The 26,226-nt window shown below is 29.2% G+C and overlaps 1 protein-coding gene across 3 annotated transcripts in view; it reads right to left on the bottom strand.

Annotated features, from left to right (window-relative positions):
- Window positions 1-3,914: 3,914 nt before the first annotated feature.
- LOC123298257 (zinc finger SWIM domain-containing protein 4-like) overlaps window positions 3,915-26,226 on the bottom strand; it is a 210,858-nt gene continuing 188,546 nt past the window's right edge. For 2 of the 3 annotated variants that reach the window (XM_044880213.1, XM_044880212.1), the window contains 11 exons: window positions 10,310-10,602; window positions 8,392-8,694; window positions 8,054-8,292; window positions 7,855-7,991; window positions 7,332-7,568; window positions 7,016-7,213; window positions 6,776-6,942; window positions 6,453-6,697; window positions 5,909-6,230; window positions 5,111-5,596; window positions 3,915-4,515 (listed from right to left, as the gene is read on the bottom strand). In XM_044880213.1, the coding sequence (XP_044736148.1) occupies window positions 3,991-4,515; window positions 5,111-5,596; window positions 5,909-6,230; window positions 6,453-6,697; window positions 6,776-6,942; window positions 7,016-7,213; window positions 7,332-7,568; window positions 7,855-7,991; window positions 8,054-8,292; window positions 8,392-8,694; window positions 10,310-10,602 (3,152 nt within the window). In that variant the 3' untranslated portion in view covers window positions 3,915-3,990. The remainder of the gene's footprint in view (window positions 4,516-5,110; window positions 5,597-5,908; window positions 6,231-6,452; window positions 6,698-6,775; window positions 6,943-7,015; window positions 7,214-7,331; window positions 7,569-7,854; window positions 7,992-8,053; window positions 8,293-8,391; window positions 8,695-10,309; window positions 10,603-26,226) is intronic. The other variant, XM_044880214.1, reaches the window with a different exon arrangement.

The following is a 26,226-nucleotide window of genomic DNA, read 5'->3' as shown; positions in this document are numbered from 1 at the left end:
CTATGCGTTACTAATAAACGTATTGTAGCTATTTGTTTATTGTTTTTTTAATTATTTTTTAAATACTGGCTACTAATTTATAATTTAAATAATGAAAGGTGGGGGTATGTAGAACCTATTTGATAACAGTTTATATGCAATATGTTCATTGATTATATATTTTCTGATTATCAAATTTATCGTCTGAACAGTCTTAACATAAAACAAAAATGAAACAAATTTTATTTTATTTCAATACTTAAAATTAGTTTTCGCATTTTTTTAACGAACTAAATACAAGATGGCAACAAATGGTTTACTTAAATCTTGCCAAAGTCATTAATTAACCAAATGGTATCCATTTACAATTACCGAATTATTTCAGAACAAAAAATAGACGATATGTTTATGTAACGATTGAATACTGATACTGTTTTCGAACGCTCGTGACCCATATATCGAGGCTCATAGATAAGGCAATTATGCGAGGTCCCTAGGCAATGTGAAAATCAGAAGGCTTTATTTTTTTTTTAGTCTTCGTAAATCAACTTGGACCGTTCCTCTCGTGTGGGGCTCATCTCATAAAAATTTTCCTTTCTTCCCTATTTTGTTAGTTTTCTTAAATCACTTTGTCCTCCTTGTGACGCCCCTCTCCTACAAATTTGTCTTTTTCTCTTTTGACCTTTCCCCGCAGCTCTTAGCTAATGCGGACGGAGCCCCTAGGCAATTGCCTACTCCGCCTAATGGTTAGTCCGCCACTGCTCGTGGTCGATTTAGAGATTATTAGAAAATGATACTTAACGCTCGTTCTGAGCTATTCCAGTTTTGATCTGTAACACTAATATATTTCGTGAGCGCTCGACCAGTATTTCTTTTATTATTGTACCTTCAGAATATACGACCCCAACCGTTTTCCGAAGTCATTAATGTAATTTTCTAAAGACAATTATTCAGAAATTTAAGATCAAAGTAGTTATTCGAAGTTTTTTTCAACTATTCATATCGAGTTATACGTCAATGCTCGATTTTTTTAAAAGTCTATGTCAGTTGATCAACCAAAATGTGAGTTTTTGTTATTAAATATATTCTATAGTATTTGTTATTACATTTGATAATGAAAAAAGTGCGTTTCATACGGAATTTTCCATAGATAACATGTTAAATATCCAATTTTCAATAAAAAATTACATTTTGTGTAATCACAATTGACGCTATTGACGTAATAAATTTACAAAATTGAGATATCCTTCAAGAAAAAGCAATAATATTTCAATATCCATCGTCTTCTAAAGATTGGCAAATAATTTATAATTTAATCAGTTTATAGAAAAATTAAAAATTATGAAAACTAAATAAATATTTATTAAAACTGTTTTATTTAATAAGAAAGCTCTTAATTTATAATGATGTTGAAATGGTACGCATATAAACTTTATTTTTCATCTCTTTAAGTAGGTCTTAATCAACAGGAACAAACTTAAAAACAAAATTAAAATATTTTTTAAGCATTGAAGGTTTTGAATAACTTTCTGAAATTCATAAATTGTACTAAATTTTCCAATATGGATGAAATATTTTGATGGAAACAAAACAAAATTTATTTTAATAAAAAATAAATCATTTTAACATAAAAAAAGAAAATAAACCCAGAAACAAAACATTTTGTATTATACACAAAAAAATGACAATCTTAAACAAAAATTATCAAAAAATCAGTCGAAGATTAGTTAATTTTTTTTTTTTTTTTTTGTTCAGCTCGGTTCAATATATGGCAGAGGTAGAATTTGTGGAATTCTTTTTTTGTTTGTTTTCAAAATAATTATTTAGAATAGAGAAAGTTTAAATTCTTTATTTGTGATTTTGAAATTAAAGAACGAATTTACGTAATTTTGTTCGAACTTTTATTTTATTTGAAAGTAATTTAGACACCGATTTTTAAGGGTCAGATAGATGGATGTTATAATCGTGTCGCTCAGCGGTCAGTATTGCCAAAATATAAATACATGAAAAAGTATTTTCAAGGCTATCAATATAATTTTTATCTGATTCTAGAAAAAGCTTTTAAATTTGTCAATTTAAACCGGTCTATTCTGAAAAATGTAAATTGATAGTATTTTTGCTTATTAATACAATAAAAATACCTTTAATCAAACGAATATCTAAAATAATCAAGGCTAGGCAAGAAGGTGATGGAAATACAAAATTGTTTTTTAATTTGATATAAAACAATAAGTCTATTTAAATCTTAAAGAAGAATTCTATTTATTTGAAATGAGAATTTAAACCGATGAGCGTTAAAATGGACGAACGTTCTGACTACTTATTCTGTCAATTTACTTGAATTTTCTGAATAAGAAATAAAATGAATATATTTGAATAAAATATACCCAAGTTTATAATATGAAAAAATACAAATATTATTATCTTAGAAAGTTAACTATTTAACTATACTTGAGTTATTTTACCGAGACCAGCATTTAAAACAACAACAAATCAGTTTTCTCGGTCATATGGCTCCAAAAAAAAAAGAGGAAAAAATTAGCCCATTTATCAAGACATTTACTTTCATTTAAAAAAAAAGAAAAAAAATGTGAAAAAGGTCTATTTAACTGGGAAATAAGATGAAATGTTATATTTCTAGCACCTCCGTGTCTAGTCTTTATTATGATACACTGTAAAATATGTGTGTTGTGCAATATTTTTTTACTAGAACTAGTAGAGAGATGTTTATATGGGAAATATTTTTCAATTTGGAATTTTCCCTTCACGAATGATGAAAACAAACTTCTGTAAAATATTCTAAATAATTATTTTGTATAGCTACATTGAAAAATGACCAATGAGAATTATCAACCACAGCATTTTATTTATTTTTTTAATAATATTATTTTGTACTTATACTGTATTTTTTTATAATTTTTTATTTATATTTTTTTTTATTATAAATATAAACAGGAAACATATACCTGCATATGGTGTGACAATCATTCGCCAACATTGTGTTTACTTATTAAACCTCATAGAGATATTTTTTTTATATTATGATGAATACAAAAAAGCTGGAGTTTTTTCTTTTTATATTAATTTATTAATAATTATTTAATTAATTTTTATACACACATACACATTCCAAAAAATGTATCTGCACTTCTTATCATTTATCAGTTCAATATTTTTTTTTAATTTTCTTTTTTGTAGTTTTTTATATTATAATTAATATTTACAATAATTCACATTTAAGACTATACAAATAACAATCTTTGGTTTTGAAATAAAAAACGAATTTAAGCGACAAAAAAAAATAAATTGATAAATATATATGGGCGGTATAAAATTATCCTATTTTGTTTATTATAATTTCTAAATTAATTTCTATCTCCCTCCATAGAATGAGATCATTTAAATACATATTCGAAAAAAAAAACATGTGTGCTCTTTCTTTTATAAAAACAAATTAAAAAATACTGAATTACATCAATTAATCTAGCTTTTAGATCAGCCCCAAACGGCTATGTTCTATTTGGTCGCCACAATGACGCGGGGTTTAACTTATATTCAAAAAATTTTGATTACCTGATTATTTTAGATAGTTATTTGCTTACTAATATAATTATTAGTAAATATGTGTCACACAATCAATATAGCATTTATTTAGAATTACTTTAAAAATTAGGGAAGAAAAACTGATAAAATTTTTTTCAACCTTGATTATATAGAATTTCCTCCCAAATTTGTTTCTTCAAAATTAATACTTTCAATTTTACGCCAATATGCTCTATAAAATGTTATAATAACTTAAATCCAATCCGATTTAAACAATAATAGCTAACCGCTAGATTAAAATGATGTCATAAAACAAAACGAAAAAAATTCTAAAAAAATTGTCCATATATAAAAAATAATAATAAAAAGAGCACTATTGTTATGTTTTTTTCTTTTTATTTATAAGCACTTCCAAAGACGCAATTGGGAATGTACACCACGTTTATCGAACCGATAATTATTATTACATCAGCCAAATCGTTCTTTAACTAAAAACATTAATTTCTTTTTCCCTTTATATGCCACTTTCATATTTTCCACTAATTGTGTAAATTGCGCATGTCCATCATGTGCCATTATAAATGTGTCCCTAGCTTTACTCAAAAAGTCTATAAAATCACCGTAATGCCGTGGCGATATATGTGTTAAACGTGAATGTGTTGTGTTGATGTAAGCAGCGATGGCTGCCTCTAATAATTGTCGAAGTGGAGGTCGATCATATGATAATGGTTTAATGCTACCAGTACACCCAGTACGCCGATGTGGCGGTCCATGATGTTTACTACCAGTTTCAAGTGGTGCTGCGCCTGGTGGTGGATGTGGACATGACATACCTGGAGCTGTCATCGAACAACGACGCAATATATCTGATAATACCGTTGCACATTGAACGTTCTTCACAAGTAACGGTATCATATTCGTTAATTCATGTTTACCCAATGAATGACTAAGTGCACATGCCCAATGAATATCATTGATTGCTGGATGTGTATCCTAAAAAACAAAACAAAAATTGTGTTATTCTCGAGATAAATAATATTTAACAGAATTGTTAAATATTTGTAATTAAAGTTAAAAAATTAAATTAATTATTAAGTTATTTTAAATAAATTTTATGCTTTGACGTCAACGGAATTCAACGAAAAGGCTGGCTCAAGTGAGTCACCCCCTCGTGGCAAGAACTGGGCAGTGACAGAGAAGATGAGACATCGTTTCCTCCTCCTCCTTACTGTGACTGTTCCTACAATAATCACGATACACTGTCAGGTCCAGGCATTCAGCGTGTCTACCACCTAGTCAGTGTCCTGTAGAAGCCGCAACAATTTTGCTACTTGAGGCCTTTGGAAGTGATAAAGCATTTTCGGAATGCCTACGATTGTACTTAGACCATATCCGTCTTGTAGTACCACGTTCCTCCCTCCATCTAAGATTGTCCTTTTTTTAAGATATCTTTTTTGAGGAACAACTTTCAGTTCGCAAATGGAACTATTGGGATTCTTTTCAAAAATAGGTATAATTCGAGAATGAAAAACTTAGTGATTCGTGAAGTATGGCTTGATTTCTTTAAAAAACTAGGATTAATTCTTACCTGATTATATGCCAAATGTACATTTTTCATTGCCAACATGGCTAATTTATAAGCACGTGTGGGATAACCTCTATGTTCCATATACCGTGCAATTGTAAATAATTGTGATGATGTCATAATATGAGAGGCAGCATCAATAACAATTTGATAGGCTGTTTCAAATGCTAGCGCCTCATTCTCACATAATGTTAACGCATTCAAGGCACAATTTGGTGGATCCTTAGTGGCACATTGTAATGCTAATGTTCTTGCGCATCCAGATAATTCTTCTTGCTGAGCAAATGATAAATTTAATCGCATTATTGTACTATGTGACATTATTGTTGTTGCAACTGGACCCGTTGCTTCCGTAGGTGTAAATAATTGATACCAGTTTTGCATGATCGAGACAAGTGCTTCAACACCCACCTCTGTTGCGCATGTTACTAACCATCGCACCATTTCACGTCGACGCCAATTTAATGATGATAAGGTCATTCGCATTACCTAGAAAAAGAACCAAAAATATAAGTTGATATTTTCGAAGAAGATAAAAAATTTGTGTGTGTAAATTGTAAGAAAAAATGAGTAGCGTCTAATATCTCTTAATCCTAGTTTTTACCGATCGAGAGTAAAAAAATAACATATTTGTACTAAAACGAGATGATGAATTTCATGAAAAATACACTAGCTACCACATGGTACCTACCAAAATGGGGCTTATTTTTTATATGCTAAATATAAAAACGGAGTTTAAATTATTCTTTGTATAAAATAGACGATTTTTGAATTTATGAAAAATCAAAACAATATATTTACCTGTAATCCTAGCTCAAAAGCGACACTTAATAAGGTTGGATGCCGGGGTCCATTTTCTGGTGTAGCAAAACGAAATGCATCTTGGGCAAGTTTAAATAAATGTGATGAACTATGTATATGTTTTTGTGATGATTCCAATACTGTACGTAATCGAATAACATCACCTTTCGCCGCACTCAACATTGTACTGGAAAGAGCACATTGTTGGGTTTCTATATGACCTAATGTAAACCATCGTGGATATCGACTTAATATATGTGACGATGATGAATTACGACCTAATGCATCATCAACATCGTCGTGTTCTTCTAATATAGGTAATCTAGAACAAAAACAAAATGTTGTCAATATTCCGAAGTTACGGCAAAAGAAATCTTTTTAATCGGTTAAATCTAACCACACACTAGCAAGATACTTTCTATTAATGCAATCAAACTATATTTTTTTGTTTTTCGAATTACGAAACAACTGACGAATTTGTTTCATATAACATTCACTATTGCACTAGCGTGTGAATAGACACAATTTTTGTTTTTAATCTTACCTCATTGCACGTAAACCGACTTCATACGCTAAATCTGGATAATAATTCAATAATGCTAAGAATAGAAACCGTGCAAATGTATGCATTGGTATACTTTCTGGATGAATTCCAGTACCTAAACCACTACTTGGACCACCTTCTAATAAAACAATTGCTTGCCGTCTTAATACAGCAACTAAACAATTATCTAATTCCATTTCTTGTAATTTTGCTATCAGTCGATCTTCTTGCTTACATGCTTTTTCCTACAAAAATATAAAAATACAATATTAACATTTTTTTACAAATTACTGAACTGATTTAAAAAATATAGAATTACAAACCTGAGCATATAAACCCACAGGCATTATTCTTTGTTGTCCTAATCCTATAAGAGCAACTTCAAAAGCTAATGTTAGATATGTTTCGGAACGATCCCTTGATCCTACTACTGAGACATGTTGATATCTTGGTAGAAAATTACTATGCGTTTCGTCTAATCCTACAGGATCTGGAAATAAAATACAAATTAATAAATTAAATTTTTATTAGTTTATAAAAAATTATAGGAAGTAAATCCTTACCAAAATATGAAACAGTTCTTGGAATTTGATCATCAGGTACAATTGATGCTTCAGCAAGCGTATCAAACAAACATCCAATTGGATCTAATGGATGTCCAACCCAACCATCCGTAACTGGTGGTACAGACGATGAACCTGCTGAAGTTGATGGCGTTGAAGAAGAGGAACTTGACGATGATGATGAACAGGCACCAGAGCCTTTATTAAAAAAAATGCATTTCTCATAAAAAAAAATACTATCTTAAATTATAAAAAAAACTTGTTAGTTTTTGTTATGTTGGAAAAAAAAACAAGTTTGTATGAATAATGTTTTTACCTGTACATCGTGATGTGCACTGCGTTGGCGTAGACATTGACGATTTACTTGTACTAGCCGCTGCAAGTTGTGCAAGTTGGCTATCATGCCATTTACGTTGTGCATTTAATTGTTGTTGTTTCATTGTTCGTACAACGGCAACAGCAAGACGCAGTGCAGCTTCTTGATGACCATGTGACCTTAATGAATCAACTCGTGCGGCACATAATGGTAAAGGTTCTGCAAACGTTCCAAATTCTTAATTAACAAAATTATAAATCTAGTTTAGTCATAGTAGCAAAATAATTCATCTTCATAGATCTGTTAATATAAGAATGGAGTCCAACCATTCTCGGATAAAACATAAGAGTCAAGACCATGAAAATTTACCGAACAACTCGGGTGTCCTACTAAAAGCCACTGTCAGCGGGATATGCATCTTGTCATGTCACAGTTTTTGTAATGAAGAGGAGATAACTGAAATTCGCTTTCATTATGAATGCGAAAACCTAAAAGAACTGAAAAAAAACTGTATGGTACATACCTTCCCAAAGTGGTTGTCCTAAACCATTAAAACTTCCAGAACTAGAACTATCTGGCACATGAGAACAATATGTATCACTAGAAAGTATTTGTTTTAAATGTAGATTGTCCCACGACACACTGACTGCATCTAATGCCCTTTAGAAAAAAAAAAAGAAATTAACAAAGTGTTTCAAAATTTAAAAAAAAAAATTTTTTACCTATGAAATATAGTCCGTGGCATTGTCGATGTACCCGCTCGATTTTGTTGTGAATGATTTGACATTCGCATACGTTTTGCATTCCTTGGATTATAATTATTTTCGGGACTTTCATCATCTGAACTATCCGATGAATCAGATGATCTACGATCACGTTCATGCTGTCTTTCACGCTCTCTTTCACGTTCGCGTGCTCTATCACGATCCCGTTCGCGGTCACGTTGATCACGATTATGATACTGAAAGAAAAAATATAGTAATTATTATCAAAATTTTAATAAGAATGACATTTTAAAACGATATAATTTAAATTGATCTAGAAATATATGAATACTTACAGAATCTCGTAATGAATGCATTTGCGGTCGAAAATCAGGATCTTCTTGTGGACATACATCAATTGTTGTCCATTTTTCTAATAAATTTTTCCAATGTTGTTTTTCAGCTTGTGTACATTGTGGATTTAGAACAATACACACCCATAATGTTCCAAGTTGATCCCATAATTGTCGACATTTATCAGTCATTGGTGTACCCTGACTTTTCCACATTTGTAGTCTGGGGTCTGACAGGAACTGTTCCGTAATTAAAGTTAACATACGTGCTCCATTTGAATCCTGCGCTCTCAACATTTCACGTACCTATTTTGATTATAGAAAGAAAATGGAAAAATTTATTATTATTTTGCATTTAAAAGGGAATTTTATATTTACGTTTCCAAAATGGTAGAGAACTGTTTTTGAATAATTTTTAATTAATGCTTACTCTAGAGTTTATATTTTATCGAAATTTTGAGATTAGCGATGATATTTATAGGAATACAAATTACTTACTACTTCTTGATATTTGCAATAAGGAATACGGACAGACAAAACAGGCATGTCGGGCAAAAACAACAGAACTAATTAGACACAAGGGAAACAAATTTTAGCATGGAATCAATCCAAATAATAATGACTGAGCATAACTGTTAAAAGCTAACACATTTTATTTGTGCAAACAGTATTTATTAAAATTATATTGGGTAAGATTTTTTTATGGTAATTCAATGTTGAAATGTTGACAAAGGCGTAAGGGAGATTATTAAAGGCAGAAAATTCATTTTCATGTGTCATTTCACAGGTTATTTGAAAAATTTTAGTTTTTTGATAAGAATTTTGGCATGCAAAATGGATTAGATTAAGATTAAAACTAAATTCGTTTAATCCTATTAAACAAAAAATGAAAACAAATGAGTCAAAAAGAACACCCTAGTTTTTATACCCTATATGTGAAATATATCAAGGTATATTATATTTAGTCCCAAGTTTGTAACGCTTAGAAATATTGATATTGCAAACGAAATTTTGGTAAAGGTCATTTAATAAAATCACTTAGTCCATTTCTGTTTGTCCATCTGTTATCACGATAACTCAAAAACGAAAAGAGATATTAATCAGAACATAAAGAAAAATTCAGAACAACATAGGTCAAGTGAGCCTTGTGCCCATAAGACCCATTTTTTAAATCGTAAGAGATAGAACAAAAGTTTAAATGTTTAAAAAAGTTCATACATAAATGGCTCCCATTTTATCCTACAGGAATCTTTATATTTTTTTATTTATAAAAATAATACAAACACTGATATTCAACATTGTCTATATAGAGTATTTAAACAATTAACTCAGTCAATTTTTATTTTCACTTATTTTACATTACTTTCTCGGGTACAATTATTGACTCCAGGAGTTTGGCATCCTCCCAACTCATACTATATCTATATCTCTTGCCCGTTCGTGAGATCGAATTTTATTTTTGCCTGTTTTGGAAAATCTATCTTCAGTTTAAGCTGAAGGCATAAAACTTATTTTATAAAGCCATCTCATTTCAAAGACAGAAATATATAGTTGCGACACTCATTTTGGTTTCTTGTTGAAATAAATTCTAATAATAATTTTGTATACATCAGCTGTCACAACTTCGCGATCCTTATATTAGGTATTTAATCCGAGAGAATCTTAAATAAATTAGTAAGCAAATTTTGCATTCCTAATTTTTTGTAACGAATATTTTTACGATTGTCTATTAATCCTTGGGACAGAAAAGGTGCTTTGTAAAATGAAAGGTGCGTGCTTTGAAAAGTACTCTTTTTGCCCCACGGTCTACATGTGCTTTGCACCTTTTGTTTGAAACTTTTTGGTTTCAAAATCCGAATAAACACAAAAATGAACATATATTAATAATTATAAAATTTCCCGAAAATTTGCGTAAACTAACCTTTGAAAATAATGAATTAAGTTGTTTGTTGGCATGATAATAGCTGCCTTGTGAGAGGTAGGATTTGACTTGTTCGCATACTTGTTCTTCATCAAGATGCCATGTATGCTCATCATCAGCACTGGCGCCAGCTGTTGGATCTGGTGCACCAGGTATTTGATTTATCTCAGATCGCTGTTGTAGAATTTCATCAGCTAACTTCTGTGCAGTGGGTAACACCTCCGTATGGTGTTCTGAGATCAAATACTGTACAAATTTTTGAAGTTGCTGTCGGTCCATTTGTAACAGCGTTTCTGTAAAATAAAAATAAATATCGTTAGTAAATTCAAATCATTTAAAGAATCTAAAAGATTAGATAAAGAGTTGTCACATAGCTAAACTATTTGCTAAGGCTATAATAAAAAGGAGAAAGTTAAGGTTAAGTTTGGCGAAAGATAAAATCTATTTTTAAGGACATCACAGTTTTATTTGTTTAAAGTTTAAAAAATATTGATGCTACGAACAAAATTTTGGTGTATGTGTTCATAAAATCCATTCCTGGTTACCCTTTCGTCTGCCCGTCTGCCTTTCAACATGATAACTCAAAAACGAAAAGAGATATCAAGTTGAAATTTTTATAGCATGCTCAGGACGTAAAAAGTGAGGCTAAGTTCTTAAATAAGCACACTAGGTCAAGGTCTTGGATTCGTAGGACCCATCTTGTAAACCGTTAAAGATAGAGCAAAAGTTTAATGTAAAAAATATCCCTTATAAAAAAATAAACAACTTCTGCCTAAAAAATTGTTTCGTAATCATCATTGTTTATCCGTAAGGTCGCATATTAGGAAAAAAACTCAGTGTCCATTTTCTCCAAAATTATAAAAGATTGGAAGTTGAAAATTTGCAGATAGCTTCAACTAATGGTCTTGTGAAAGATTCTCGAAAAACAGAAAAAATCTAGAAAACAATTTGGAAAAACTATAATCGTGTTGGTTTTCAAACAATTTTTAATTTAATAATGCAAGGACTGACATTCAACACTTTCTATACAGGATATTTCAACATTTAACTCAGTCAAATTGTTTTCCTTTGTTACCCAGGGAATTTCGTGATGCTCTGAAAAAATGGTGTTTTCCTCATATCTGCTTTGTTTTTGAAGGTCAAATCATTTGGCTATCGGGATTTCGCTCTTTAAGTCAAGAACATTTTCACTTCTATTACATACACTCGCCAGCTATTTTATGTTGCAAATTCAGCCTCGAAATATGTATGCTTCATATTGATAAATAAGATAATAGGTTATTATCGTTAGTCAAAAATAAATCACGAAATTTGAAAAAAGTTAAAATTTATGTAAAAATATACTTAAATATTCTGATTTCGAGTCATTAAAGCATATTTTTCTTTTAAAATATTTAAATGTCACGTGATTGACCTAAAACGCGGGTAAGCCCTGCTGTGATGTCATAGCGGTATGAGTCATAGACCATAAGTTAATTCAGTCTAGACAGCTGAGTATAATGTATACATAGATAATAAGTATTTATATTTATTATAATCAGATGTCTATGAATATATCTGTCAAACTTATTTGTGTTTTTTCATAAAGTGATACCCATATTTGGTCATCAAATTGGATGCCCGCGTTTTTGAACGTTTAAAAAAGGTTTAAAATTTAATTTAAGTTTTTGGCAAGAAAGCGTGTGTATTTTTCCGAAATAAATTTTTGGTGGCTTTTTATTAGCAAAATCAACATTTTGAAGTACTTTTTCAAAAATAGTGGAATATCCTATTCCTAATTAACATTATCTATTGAACTATTTTTATATTAAGTATGAAACAAGGTACTGCTGGTTAGAAACCGTTTTATTGAATATTTCGTTAACACTTCTTCATACATTTTTTTGTGTAAAATAAATATTTAATTTTACTAAACAATTTATTTAGTTAAAAAACCAAATTTATGTTAAAACTAACAAGAAAAAAAACTTAAGTTTACTGAACTGCATTTGGTGTCTTTATATATTTGAATTTCTGTATAGAATTAAAATTCAGTTCAATACATTTTTATTGTTAAACTCTAAAAATAGCTAATAAATATTTTTTTTTTTGTAAATTGTTGTAAATTAACAAGACACAAAAAGAAAATAACGACCAATTGTTGTTTCTTCTCCAAAAAAGTCTATTGTTTCATTAAAATAAAAATGGATTGTACAGTTAAATTGTTCCGTGATCATTTTTAAAACTTGTATGTAAATATTTTTTTTCTATATTTTCGTGAAAGAAATACTTAATTAGATCCATTACTGATTAAATGCAATAAATTATTTATAATAATTCATGAAATATTCATTTTTATAATTATTATTATAATGTTAATATTTGTAATAGGTACTTGGAAAAATATTCCAAGATAACCAGGAGTGGCATCAAGTTCGCATTTGTCGACAATTTTCTTGAGTTTTCATGTTTGGGAGACGTGCCTGAACAACGGTCAATAGCGAACCGATTCATTTTTGTTGATAACAGCAAAATTTTCCTTTTTTTTTAATCCGGTAAAGTATTTTTTTTGGCTGTTCTATACAGAAGTGATATCATCACCTAATTAGTCCATTTCTCGTTGTCCGTCTGTCTGTCAGAACGATAACTCAAAAACTAAGAGATGATGTCAAGCTGAAATTTGTATAGCTTGCTCAGAACGTAAAAAGTGAGTTTGAGTTAAATGAGCAACATAGGTTAATTCAGTCTTGGTCCATCTTATAAAACCGTTAGAGATAGAACAAAAGATTAAAAGTAAAAAAATGTTCTTTAAAATAAACATATAAAAAAAAATAAACAACTTATGTTTGAAACATTTTATCATAAACAACACTATTTACTCGTTTGTGCGCAAATAAGGACACAATTTTGGTGTCCATTTTCTCTAAAACTATAAAAAATATAGAGATGCAAATTTGCAGGTAGCTTCAACTAGTGGCCTTGTGAAAGATTCTCGAAAACGGAAAAAATCTAGAAAATAGTTTCAAAAAACTATAATTGTGATGGTTTTTAAAAATTTTTAATTTAATAATGCAAGGACAAGATTTCAACAATTAACTCAGTTAATTGATTGTTTTCACTTGTTAACTTCCCAGAGGATGTTAATATCCGAATCAAACCTTTCAATGTGTTGTCTGTGTGTGTGTACGTATGTGCGTATGTTCGTTCGGATTCTTTCGCCTTGATTATCTCGCGAACCAGTTATGAAAAATGAATATAACACATCATTTATCTTTGGAGATAATGATCGTTCCAGCATAACCTGCAGTACATGTTCGAAGAATAATCTATGAAGGCTAACAAGACCTATTTTTTTAATGTTTTTTCCCTCTCTGAGAAGTCAGTCATGTGGACTACAGGGGTCGCACTCACACGACTTCAGTAGCACACCGACTATGTACTGCCAATTTATTTTTCGTAGGGTCAAATACTACAATTTTGGATTAGATTGGAATAAAAAAGTTTGAAATGTTAAGAGCCCCCTTCACGGAGGAAAACCTGAGAACTTGTTCCTTAAGTGTCCTTATGATAAAGCTAGAAATAACTAGAGATTTCCCAATAAATTTTATTAGGTAAATAAATGTAAATAAAAAGATTTTCGATTTGATTTTAAGAAATAAGAAAATGATTGTAGGTATATATAAAATAAATAAAATATGAAGGAAAGAAATTAAATTGAGGAAACTGTAAAGAATGTTTGATGATATAGAGTTTATATACCTACAACTACATAGAGTTAAGTAAGTTCCTATACCCTAGTTCTTGATATAGTTAGTTTAGTTGTTAGGTATAATAATATTTATTATTATTATGTAATACCGGAATAGAAGAACTTGGAAAATTATTATTGAGAAAATATTAAAATATATACAAACATATATAGTGTGTCCCCGGATAGAGGTAACTATACTTGTAAATTTTCTTATTTTGCATTTTAAGAAAAAAGTCATTCTTTATAAGAAGTTTTGCTTATTCTGAAAAATATGTAGGTATATTTAAAAATTCTTAATAATGTACAGGGTAGCCAAAAATTTGGTATCACTATTTTTCTTTTTTTGGTAAACTATCCTTCGTTTTTAAAAGTTGACAAAATGTTACTAAAAAAAAGTAACTCGAATTTAACAAATAAAAAATGATGCTATAATTGAAGTACACGGATCTTCTTGATATTTTGTATAGAGTCATAATTTTTAACTGCGAGTAACTTTTCTTAATAACATTTCGCCAACTTATAAAAAAGAAGGGTAGTTTACCAAAAAGAAAAATAGTGATACCAAATTTTTGGCTATGCTGTACATTATTTAAAAGTTTTAAATATTCCTACATACTTTTCAGAATACGCAAAATTTTTTATAAAGAATGACTTTTTTTCTTAAAATGAAAAATAAGAAAATTTGTAAGTATAATTACCTCTATCCGGGGACTTACTATATATAAACTTTACTTTATAATTTGTTAATGAAGGTAATTTAAAGGTGAACTTTATTAAGAAAGTGTTTTAGTTTTTGTTGTAAATAAATAACTTTTAATATAAAATATTATATTTAAACTAGCTTGATACCCGCCCGCTTCACTGGGCTTAAAAGTAAAAACCACTACTTTATAGTTTCCACCTTTGATCTCACTTATCCATAACATTCGAAGGAATTGCTTTACACAGCTAAAATATTTGCACAATTTTCAATTTTTTGTCAAGATAGTCATAATTTTACTATTATAAATTTTTACAGAAATCTAATTGGTTTCAAATTTCTACCAATCATTCTATTATACACCTTTTGAAGGTAAATATTGATGCTACGAAAAAAAATTTGGTATAGGTGTTTATAGAATCATCTAATTAGTTCATTTCCGGTTTTCTGTCCGTCTGTCTGTCAACAGGATAACTCAAAAACGAAAAGAGATGTCAAGATAAAAAATTATAACTTACTCAGGACGTAAAAATTGAGGTCGAGTTCGTAAATCGTTCGCAACATAGGTCAATTGGGTATTGGCTCCGTAGGACCCATCTTGTAAACCGTTAGAGATAGAACAAAAGTTTTAATGTAAAAAATGTTCCTAATCAAAGTAAACAACTTTTGTTTGAAACATTTTTTCGTAAACATCCCGTGAGGCCGCAAATTAGGCGTAAATTGTATAGTGTGTATCATATGGAAATATCAGTTATGTATGTGTGACATATATGTATATGTTATGTGATCAACACTGTTTATACATGGTATTTCAATAATTAACTCAATTGTTTGTTTTCACTTATTTAAAATAGTTTGTGAGCGATATTTATTGGCAACAAGTGTATCAGATCTTAGTACCTAATATTATTAATTAGTAGTGTAATTTTCCCTATTAAAATCAAATTAATATGACTTTTTTTTAATGATTCATATATTATTGAAAAACATAATTTGAAAAGTTTTATAAAAGTCTTTTTAAAATAAACTTCTTTCACAAATATTCAAAACAAATTCAAACAACAAGATAAAGACGAGAAAATTCATGTTAGCATAAAATAAATACTTCATTTAGTATTGAATAAGATGCACTATTTATGCATAAAATTATATATATAGAATGTTCGATTTACATCTAGGCATATAAATATCACGAGTATGACAGAATACATGCGTTAAGCAATCTATCTAAGTGAGAGGTATTCGATTTCAATGATTCGACTGGTCTAATTTGATTCGCAAATTAAGATTCATTTTCTAAAAAAAAAAACAATAATGCAATTTTTCATATTGAGATAATCGAAATAAACGGGTTTCAAAACATTCCTATTCGTACCGTGCGTGGATTTTATAGGAGGCGTTTCCATGGTAACGATATACTACTTTAATTATAGAATTGTATGGATGCATATAATTGTATGGATTGCATTTATGACTTACATTGAAAATTTAATATTATTGTCTCACAAATTTAAATAAATAATTATGATAATTTACATTTGAAAAATAATATTTGTCAATTTGATTTCTTATTTTCACAATTTTTAATGCATTAAGTTTAATTAATTAGTGTTTTTCAATAATTTGAATTTGACATTTCTTTAACATTAGCATGTAAAGAATTACAAATTAGTCATAACAGCCTCCTTTATCGCTAAAATTTTTCACTGGAAGCGCTGGCATCGATTTTATTGTCCCTACCATGACTATATGCACACAACGAATAACCTTGAATACGAGAACTCATAAATAAACACCACAAAAAAAAGAAATTATAAATAACGTTTCGATTTTTGTTTTCGATCAATTTTTTCGTAATAAACATAACAGAGCCAACATATTTTAAAAAATTGTTAAAAATAACAAATTATTTAAACTAAAAATAAACAAAACGAAAAAAAAAAATTACAAACGAAATTGTGAAATTTCAGTTAAAAAGAATTTTTTCATAGAATTAACTACTGATTTTAATAAATTTACCAGAACACAGAGAGAGAGATGCATCGTAGTAAGTTTAAGAGGAAAAATGTCTGTGCTGTGTTTTTTTTTTCTTTCAATTCTGTAAAAATATCATCGTCGTGTCGCCAGAAAGTGAAATACAAAAATAATAAATTCTACTTAGATAGTTTGGCATCCGAAATCAAAAAAAGCATCCATTTTTTTTACTATTAAATAAGAAATATCATATTAAAATAAGAAATTAAAAATAGTTTTTATGGGCTAAAATTATTAGGTAGTATAAATCAAAACAGTGCAATTTATTTAAATTAGGGATGCTATTTTTGAAAATAGCGGCATTATAATTGGTAAATGATCTGTGGATAGATGATTCACATCGAATTTGCCACGGCAAACATTTGTAAATTAGAAAAGATAATAATAATAAAGTCAATTTCAGATTTCTTTTCTAGCTTTTCCAAGAGTCATATCAAACAAGTGAAATTTACAAAATTTAAAAAACCCCCGACAAATTCCATTTATTCCTTGTAAAGCGATTTTTGGAAATTTAGCTATAAAATGTTCTCAATCAAGTCGGTTCGACCGTTTAGGGGCTACGATGCCACTGAAAAACACACAAACGCACAGATAAAAACTTTAAACTTAAAACAATCCTTCTTAAATCAATATCAAAGTGATGGTCAAGGACATCAAATGAGATGAAAAACATACTTAGAGAGCTATCATTTTTGGGATCAATTTTTGGAAATATTTTAATTAAAATTGAAATATTTAAGTTGACTTTGTTCTTTTGAATTCTTGTTTTAAATTACCTAATTATTTTACCATTTTACTTTTCGAAATGAATTGAGCCAGGTTTATTTTACCATTAATTTCCATAGTAATTAATTATATATAAAAATTATATGTCATGCCTTTTCCAAACTGAATTGATTTTGAAGATCATCGCCAATTTTTTAGTTTTTTCGGGTATATAACCCTAAGCTCGCACTTGAATAGGGCTTTTCATTTAAAAAATGATTTTTTTTTTATTTCGGACTGTTTTCAATCAAGTAAAGACATATCTTATATCTTCTTTCCTTGTCAAAAAGCGCTGCTTGAAAAAGATAAGATATAATTAACTTTCTTAAGTGGAATAGTTTTTTGACAACAGTCCAAAACAAAAGCAAATCGATGAAGAGGTCTACATCTAAGAACACTCTTCGTTAAATTACCTTTCAAATGAAACCAAAAAAATTAAAATCAGTTCATCCATTTAGGCGCTACGATGCCACAGACACACACACATAGCGGTCAAACTTATAACACCCCTTTTTATACCATGTATATATGAAATGTATATACATAGTATTATAAGTTTAGTCCCAAGTTTGTAACGCCTAAAAATATTGATGCTACAAAAAAAAAATTGGTATAGGTGTTCATAAAATCACCTAATTAATCCATTTCCAGTTGTCCGTCCGTCCGGCCGTCCGTCCGTCCGTCCGTCCGTCCGTCTGTGGTCACGATTACTCAAAAACGAAAAGAGATATCAGGCTGAAATTTTTACAGCGTGTTTAGGACGTAAAAAGTGAGGTCAAGTTCGTAAATGAGCAACATGGGTCAATTGGGTCATGGGTCCGTAGTACCCATCTTGTAAACCGTTAGAGATAGAACAAAAGTTTAAATGTAAAAAATGTTCCTTACAAAAAAATAAACAACTTTTGTTTGAAACATTTTTTTGTTAACATCACTGTTTACCCACGAGGGCGTTTATTAGGTACAAATTTTATAGTATGTATTAATATTAAAGTGAGTATCTTTTGTTATTTACGTGACGTCAAAAAAACAAACGAGTGCGCATCAACACTTGCGCATTATATGAGAATATCAGATAAATATGTCAGATATGTATGTATGTGAAATGTGACAGAGTTATCAACACTGCCTATACATGGTATTTCAACAATTAACTCAGTCAATTGTTTGTTTTCACTTGTTATAATTAAAAAAGGAAGAAAATAATAAAATTGAATTTTATGTAAAAGTTATTAAATATGGTCTATAAGCAGAGGTAGAGTATAAATAAGGCAAAGCAATCACGTGCCTACAGGCTCGAGGTTCCAAAAAAGGTGCGCGTAAGTATACAAAAAATTACAGTCCGTTGGTATTGTCATTTGTACAGTTTTTCAAATATCTGACAGTCTAATTCATGTAATTTCCGCAGAAATATTGCGGCCTTGAAACCACGGAAATATGTAAAACTGGAGATTTTCAAAATCGGCCCCATTACATTAACTTCCCCTGGAAAATTAACAAAATTTTGACATCAATTTTGGACATCAAAAAAAATAAAAACGCATAATAACCGCATAATCTTTATATAAATAGCTAAAAACATGATTAAATTCAATTAACATACAAAAAAAAAATAATAATAAATACATCCACACCCATGTTTTTAAAACACAAAAATATTCCATTTTATATTAATAATAAAGGATTTAATCAATAAATCGAAAATACATCGCGCTATATTTTTTGTACACATTAATTGCTAATTATCTAAATTTTATATTTAGAAATTATAGTACTATTTATAATAAATAAATCTATGGGAAAATTTGTTATATATATATGTATTTTTGTAGGTACATCATGAAAATAATATAAAAACAGACTGGTAGTTCTACTTTAAAACAATTAAGAGAACTACACACACTAGCAGTGTACCCACCAAAGCCAAGTAAATATTAGTTAGAGGAAGAACTAATCAATTTCATACAATAACCAATTCAAAGAAAAACACTATTTAATGATGGAAAATCGAATGAAATTTATAAAATTTCAATTGTTTTATTAAATTCAATGAATTTTCTGTTGAATTTTCACCAAAATTTCATACATTTTTAAAGGTAAAAACCTAAAGTAGAAATGTTATTAAATTTGTTGTATGTATTATTTGTGCTTGTATAAAATAACATATTAAAGTAGATAGATTCATTTAATATTTAGTTTGAATTCGTACGTATAGATAGCGCCATCAGTTTCAAGTTTTAACATTTAGAGGTAGGATATATATATCTTCCTCTCTTCTTCTTCCGACTTCCACTCTCTATTGCATTATATATATAGTGTGTCCCCGGATAGAGGTAACTATACTTGTAAATTTTCTTATTTTGCATTTTATGAAAAAAAGTCATTCTTTTTAAGAAGTTTAACTTATTCTGAAAAGTATGTAGGTATATTTAAAACTACTTAATACTGTACAGAGTAGCCAAAAATTTGGTATCACTACTTTTTTTTTTGGGTAAACTAGCCTTCATTTTTATAAGTTGACAAAATGTTACTAAAAAAAGTTACTCGAAATTAACAATTATGACTCTATACAAAATATCAAGAAGATCTTTCCAACTTTGACAATTCAATTCTTATTGAATGTTTATCCGAGAAAATAAATTTTCTTTTTAATTTTCTAAACTAATCCACAAAAAATTACACTCTCGGATGGTACATGTTAATTGATTTATTATTATTTTCTTTCTTACGTTTTTTATAATTAGAGCTTTTGTTCAAATAAAACATGATGCTATAATTAAAGTACACGGATCTTCTTGATATTTTGTATAGGCTAAAGAGTCATAATTTTTAATTTTGAGTAACTTTTCTTAGTAACAATTCGCCAACTTATAAAAACGAAGGGTAGTTTACCAAAAATAAAAATAGTGATTCCAAATTTTTGGCTACCCTATACATTATTTAGAAGTTTTAAATATCCCTACATACTTTTCATAATAAGCAAAACTTCTTATAAAGAAAGGCTTTTTTTCTTAAAATACAAAATAAGAAAATTTACAAGTATAGTTACCTCTATCCGGGGACACACTATATATATAAATGTGTATAAAATACATGATGTAAGTATTAGTAGTAGTCAGTTGTATGAGAGTAGTGGAAGCAAATATAAATATTATGTTCATTTGCTTGGTGCCTGCTTCCCGTTAAACATCGATCGATACAATTACATATACATACTACATACAATCATGTGCAATTCTCTATAGAATATAGTATATGGATGGTATAGTGCGGTTTCTTAACGCTAGAAAATAGAAATATAACGTTTTACGGTAGATACAACTTGCATGTAGGCTCTTTCATGTACGTATCTCAGTATGGGAATCGTGAAAAGTTTTCTTTGAAATTCCCCTACTTTTTAGTGGATATAAAAAATCGATTTTCCTAGAAATTAAATGTAAATTCTAAAATTTTTATCATAAGAAATTTTCGATTAAGGTAGTGAGAGCGATAAGAAAAGTTTAGACTTGTGGTTGAAATTATTTGTACCTTATTTGCAACTTTGATTATGGATTTGGTTATAACTATGAATGTAGACGAAAAAACAAATTTTTTTTTCGATATCTGCTAAATAATTTAACAAAATTTTCGATATTTTAAAAATTACTCCAGCTATCGAAAAATTTTATTCTTACTTTTCGTCTTATATTGTCAAGTTATAACTTAATTAACCATCAAAATTGAACATATATAGTTTTTTTAATTTGAGTCCTCACTGCCGTGTTCATACAGCCTTAATTAGTCGGGCAATCCGGTTTTTTTTTCTCAATAATTTATTAAAGTTTTAACTTTAATTTAAATAGTTTGCTTATTAATTACCATCGACTAGTTTTGAAAACATATCATCCATCTACCATTTTACCATAAAACCAATGTTAAATATGCCTACTTTTGAAGTCATTTATTTATTTAAATAATCGCCGCCCCCCTAAAATTTTCAGAATTGATTAAGGCATAGTCCAACTTCATAACAAAAATTTAGAATCACTACATATTATAAAACAAAGTCGCTTTTTCTGTCCCTATGTCCCTATGCCCCTTTGTACGCTTAAATCTTTGAAACTACGCAACGGATTTTGATGCGGTTTTTTAATAGATAGAAGAGGAAGGTTTTTATGTATAATACATCCATATTATAGTAGAGTAAGGGGTTGAAATAGGGGTTGAAAGGGATATGCTTCAAAAACTAAAAAAGTTGTGCATCGATTAAGCTCAAATATTGACACGATATACAACCAGCTTCAAAGATCTATTGTTTTTATCTACTTTTAACCTTCGGAGGGTAGAAAGGTGTAGCGAGAAAGTGGGAAGGAATTATCGAATATTTACAAATATACCTAAGTGGGGTATCAAATAAAAGAGCATGACGTGTACATTACAAAACTGTTATCCAACGAAAGGAAATGTGGAGGGAGGGGGGCAAGTGGGGATGTTGCCCAGCAAAGCGGGTAGTTCACAGCTAGTTAAAAATATTTAGAAATTTAAAACGATATTTTGCAATTTTTTCGTTTTTTCAATTATATATAGATAGGTATCACGTATTTCCATTGGGTATGTTTGACGCTTTTTGAGAGGATTTGTAATTAAAAATGAGATACCTGAACAATCTTTCCACTATTAAAAAATATTTTTGATTATTGATATTGACCCTTGCTGCGGACGATGAATGTTAAAATTTAGCGATTTTCGGGCAAATAAACTCAACAAAGTAACTATCAAAATATAATGTGAAAATAATGTGAAATTAATTACATTTGTATTGGTTGATTAATTTTTACTGATTGATTAATTTTGAATGAAATTGTTACATTTTGACAGTAATCCAGAATCTACAATTATATCGACATCTAAATCCCTTTACATATAATAACAAACAGTTGATGGTAGTGACCTCTGTCATTGTTATAATAAATATATTTATTATTTTATATAATTTTAAAATATTATTTATTTGAAAATTATCAATTATATTAATATTGATGCATATAAAAATATAATTTTTGTTCAATATTATATTTATAAATACAGGGTGTTTGTCATTTGATGTACGACTTCAATCTATAATTTATGGAATAATTAAAGTGATACCCACCCGCTTCGCTGGGTTTAAAAGTAAATATAACACTCTATATAACACTCGAAATAATGGTAATGATTGTTTTACACAGGTAAAATTATGGTTTTCTATTTTCATAAATAGAAATCTGTAATTTATGGTAAAGTCAAATAACTACTTTTACAGAAATCTGTAATTTATGGTAATGTCAAATTAAATTAATTTTTAAATTTTTTTTATTTTTTTATTTATATATCTTTATAAATTATATCTCATGTGTTATTCTGAAGTATGAGCTATATTGCTGTATAGTTTCATTAAAAACCATTCGCTAGTTTTAGCGTGAAAGCGTAACAAACAAACAAATAAACATGCTTACTTTTTTAAACAAAATGATTTCTTGAACTAATTTCACAATGGAGGAAATTACTAAGAAGATTGAATAAGTTGCTTAAATATGATTGGATAATAGAACTATTAAAGTATTTCTCTCACCTATTGAGTAGAAAAAACAGATTTGGGAGATTTAAAGACCATATATGGCAAAAATTATATTTAAATAATTTTTAAAATTATCAAAAAGTTTAATATAAAAAAAAGGATTTATTTAAATTCAAAATTTTGTACTAATTGTTCACGATATAGTATTTAAATTTTATATTAATAAAAACAAAAGAATGTCATGTGTCAAAATACATTTTAAATTTAACCATTAAATAGATACACAAAGCATTTTTTGGTTTAAAAAAGATGACAACCTATATATTGTTATTATATTTATATTATTCATATAAAAAATATTGTTTATAACATTAATTGTTATATTTTATAAGTTTATGGTCTATTATTATTGTCCAACTAATTACGATATGACTTTGTTATCAAAAAGTACAATAATTGTATTATGTACTGCACAGTGTACAGTATACATACATTTGTATATAATTTTACATTACACTTTGTATATGTACCTATAAGGTGTCTTATTAAAAAGGTAAAATAATTAGAAATTATATAGAAATTAGATGTACGCCAAAAAAATAATAATACGATGGGTAAGAATATTTATGATTGTAGACTTTCTTGATCGACTTGATTTTGAACTTAAATTCTGCTTAAATTCAAAAAAAATTACACAAAAAGTAAGAGCAAATGAACATAATGAAGTAAAACTATTTATTTAAAAGGAGACACTCAATAGAAAAATGCACTTACTAGATAGGCAAGACAAACAAGGAGCAAATACAGACCAAATTATGGGCTTGTATAAGTTGACGTCCAATGCAAAAAAATTGAAATGAGATAGTTCTAGATATTCAAAAAAACTTGACGATTGACGTCAGTTAAGTCCGATTTGGATGTGTAGGTGCCGAGAAAATATGAAAAAAATGAGCGAAAATAGTCATTTTTACATTTGTTTATAACTTTTTTTTCTATTTCGACTTTCGGTCGAGGAATTATGATAGAGCGGTTTTTCGGAGCTTAATCTGATCGTCTAGACTTCTTCGAGTATGAAATTTTAGCAGCAAGTGAAATTTTTTATTTTTAACTTTCCAGAGGAAGATAATGTAATGGGGCCGATTTTGAAAATCTCCAGTTTTACATATTTTCGCGGTTTCAAGGCCGCAATATCCGAATCAAACCTTTTCAATGTGATGTCGGTGTTTGTGTGTGTGTGTGTGTGTGTGTGTGTGTGTGTGTGTGTGTGTGTGTGTGTGTGTGTGTGTGTGTGTGTATATACGTATGTGCACACACAAACACACACACATAAACGATTATCCCGCGAACCAGTTATGACATTAACACGCGACTGGGCTTATTCGACGCGTAATCGCGTATTTAAGAAGTGAAAGAGAATTTCAGCAGAATTAGTTGAGCCGTTTTTTAATAGTAATAAAAAAACTGGGAAAAACTGAATAAACACAATTTGAAAAGTGGATGAAACACATCATTTATCAATGGAGATAATGATCGTTCCAGCATAAGCTACAGTACATGTTCGAAGAATAATCTATGAGGCTAACAAGACCTTTTTTTAATGTTTTTTTCCCGATCTGGTTAGTTGTGTGGACTACAGGGGTCGCACTCACATGACTTCAGTACCACACCGACTATGTACTGTCAATTTATTGATGCCGAAATCGGGCCTTGAAAAAGTGCATTTCCTTTGATTGTCCTACATACATTTTTAACCAGTTTTATTTTGAAAAATCGCAATAGGTACTTGAAAATGATCCACCGTGTAAAATGATTGGTAAATTGGTATATAAGCACTACACAATACACATACATATGCAATCAGTATTTATGATTAAACAACATACAGCACCAATAATATAATAATAATATGTAACAATATGTTTGATATATCAAAATGTGTTATTGTTTAAAACGTTTAGTTTATTCGATCAAATATTACGTTTAATCGATAATCACTATGTTACAATAATACAATACGATAACACGTTACATACATTTGACAGTAGCTATACGTTACATTTGTTAATAGGTTAAGAGCCAGATCGAAAAAGAATAATTTATATACTAACTAGATTCGAATTAACCAATATAACCTGAATCATACCCTGGTTGGAGTCAATTATATATTTTTTAAGGGATTGCCTGATTTTTTTTCTTTTATCATCTCATTGTGGATGAAACATTTTGGGAAAAGATACATCTGATTAAATTGTTACAAAAGATATAGCAGAGTATTGAGCAACAAATTTTTGATTCCATTTCAAGAAGACTTGATTTATATAAAAACTAGCTGACCCGGCGAACTTTGTTCCGCCTTTATGGCAATAAATAAGCTTTTTTCATAAGCTTCTTTTTAAGCTTCTCTTCATTTAAGTACCTTGTGATACACGACATTTTTTGTTTTATTATCAGGCGCAAAAACAAACAACGCAGATGGTCTTCCGACCCGTGAACATGTCACGTATAATTGACCATGGGAAAAACATGAATGTTCTAGATTTAAACCACAAACTTTTAAGGATTGGTCATTGTTTAAGGATAAGGATTGGCCAATAAGTTCATCATAGATGGCACCACCGCCGAAATAAATGTTAGTTCGATAAGTTTACCATAGATGGCGCCACCATCGAAATAAATGTTAGTTCAATATGTTTACCATAGATGGCGCCACCATCGAAATAAATGTTAGTTTAATATGTTTACTATAGATGGCACCACCACCGAAACCCAACCCAGTTATCAATTCCCACTGGAATGCTGTCGAATGGGATAGTATCCTATGTCCTTCTCCTGGCTCTAAACTACCTCCCTGCCAATTTTCAGCTAAATCGGTTCACCCGTTCTTTAGTTAGTGGTTTAACTAACACGACTTTGTTTTATATATATAGATGTAGGTACTTAAAAGACGACGAATAATTTACATTTAAAAAAAGATGCAGGCATTGTTTTCGAAAAGTTTCGAATATACCAACTTTTCAGCCTATTCGAAGTGTATCCGCATTAAAGCTATCGAATTAATCTCGTTAAAAGCTTGTTTAAGGATGTACGGAGCGCCATGGCAATTTTGGATTAAAGGCTTGATTTTTTTTATACTTAGCTGATTGTGAATTATGTTA

This window comes from Chrysoperla carnea, chromosome 4 (assembly GCF_905475395.1).
Source record: "Chrysoperla carnea chromosome 4, inChrCarn1.1, whole genome shotgun sequence".
Lineage (NCBI taxonomy): Eukaryota > Metazoa > Arthropoda > Insecta > Neuroptera > Chrysopidae > Chrysoperla > Chrysoperla carnea.
Note: the sequence above shows the minus strand (reverse complement) of the source record. Positions and strands in the feature narration are given on the sequence as shown.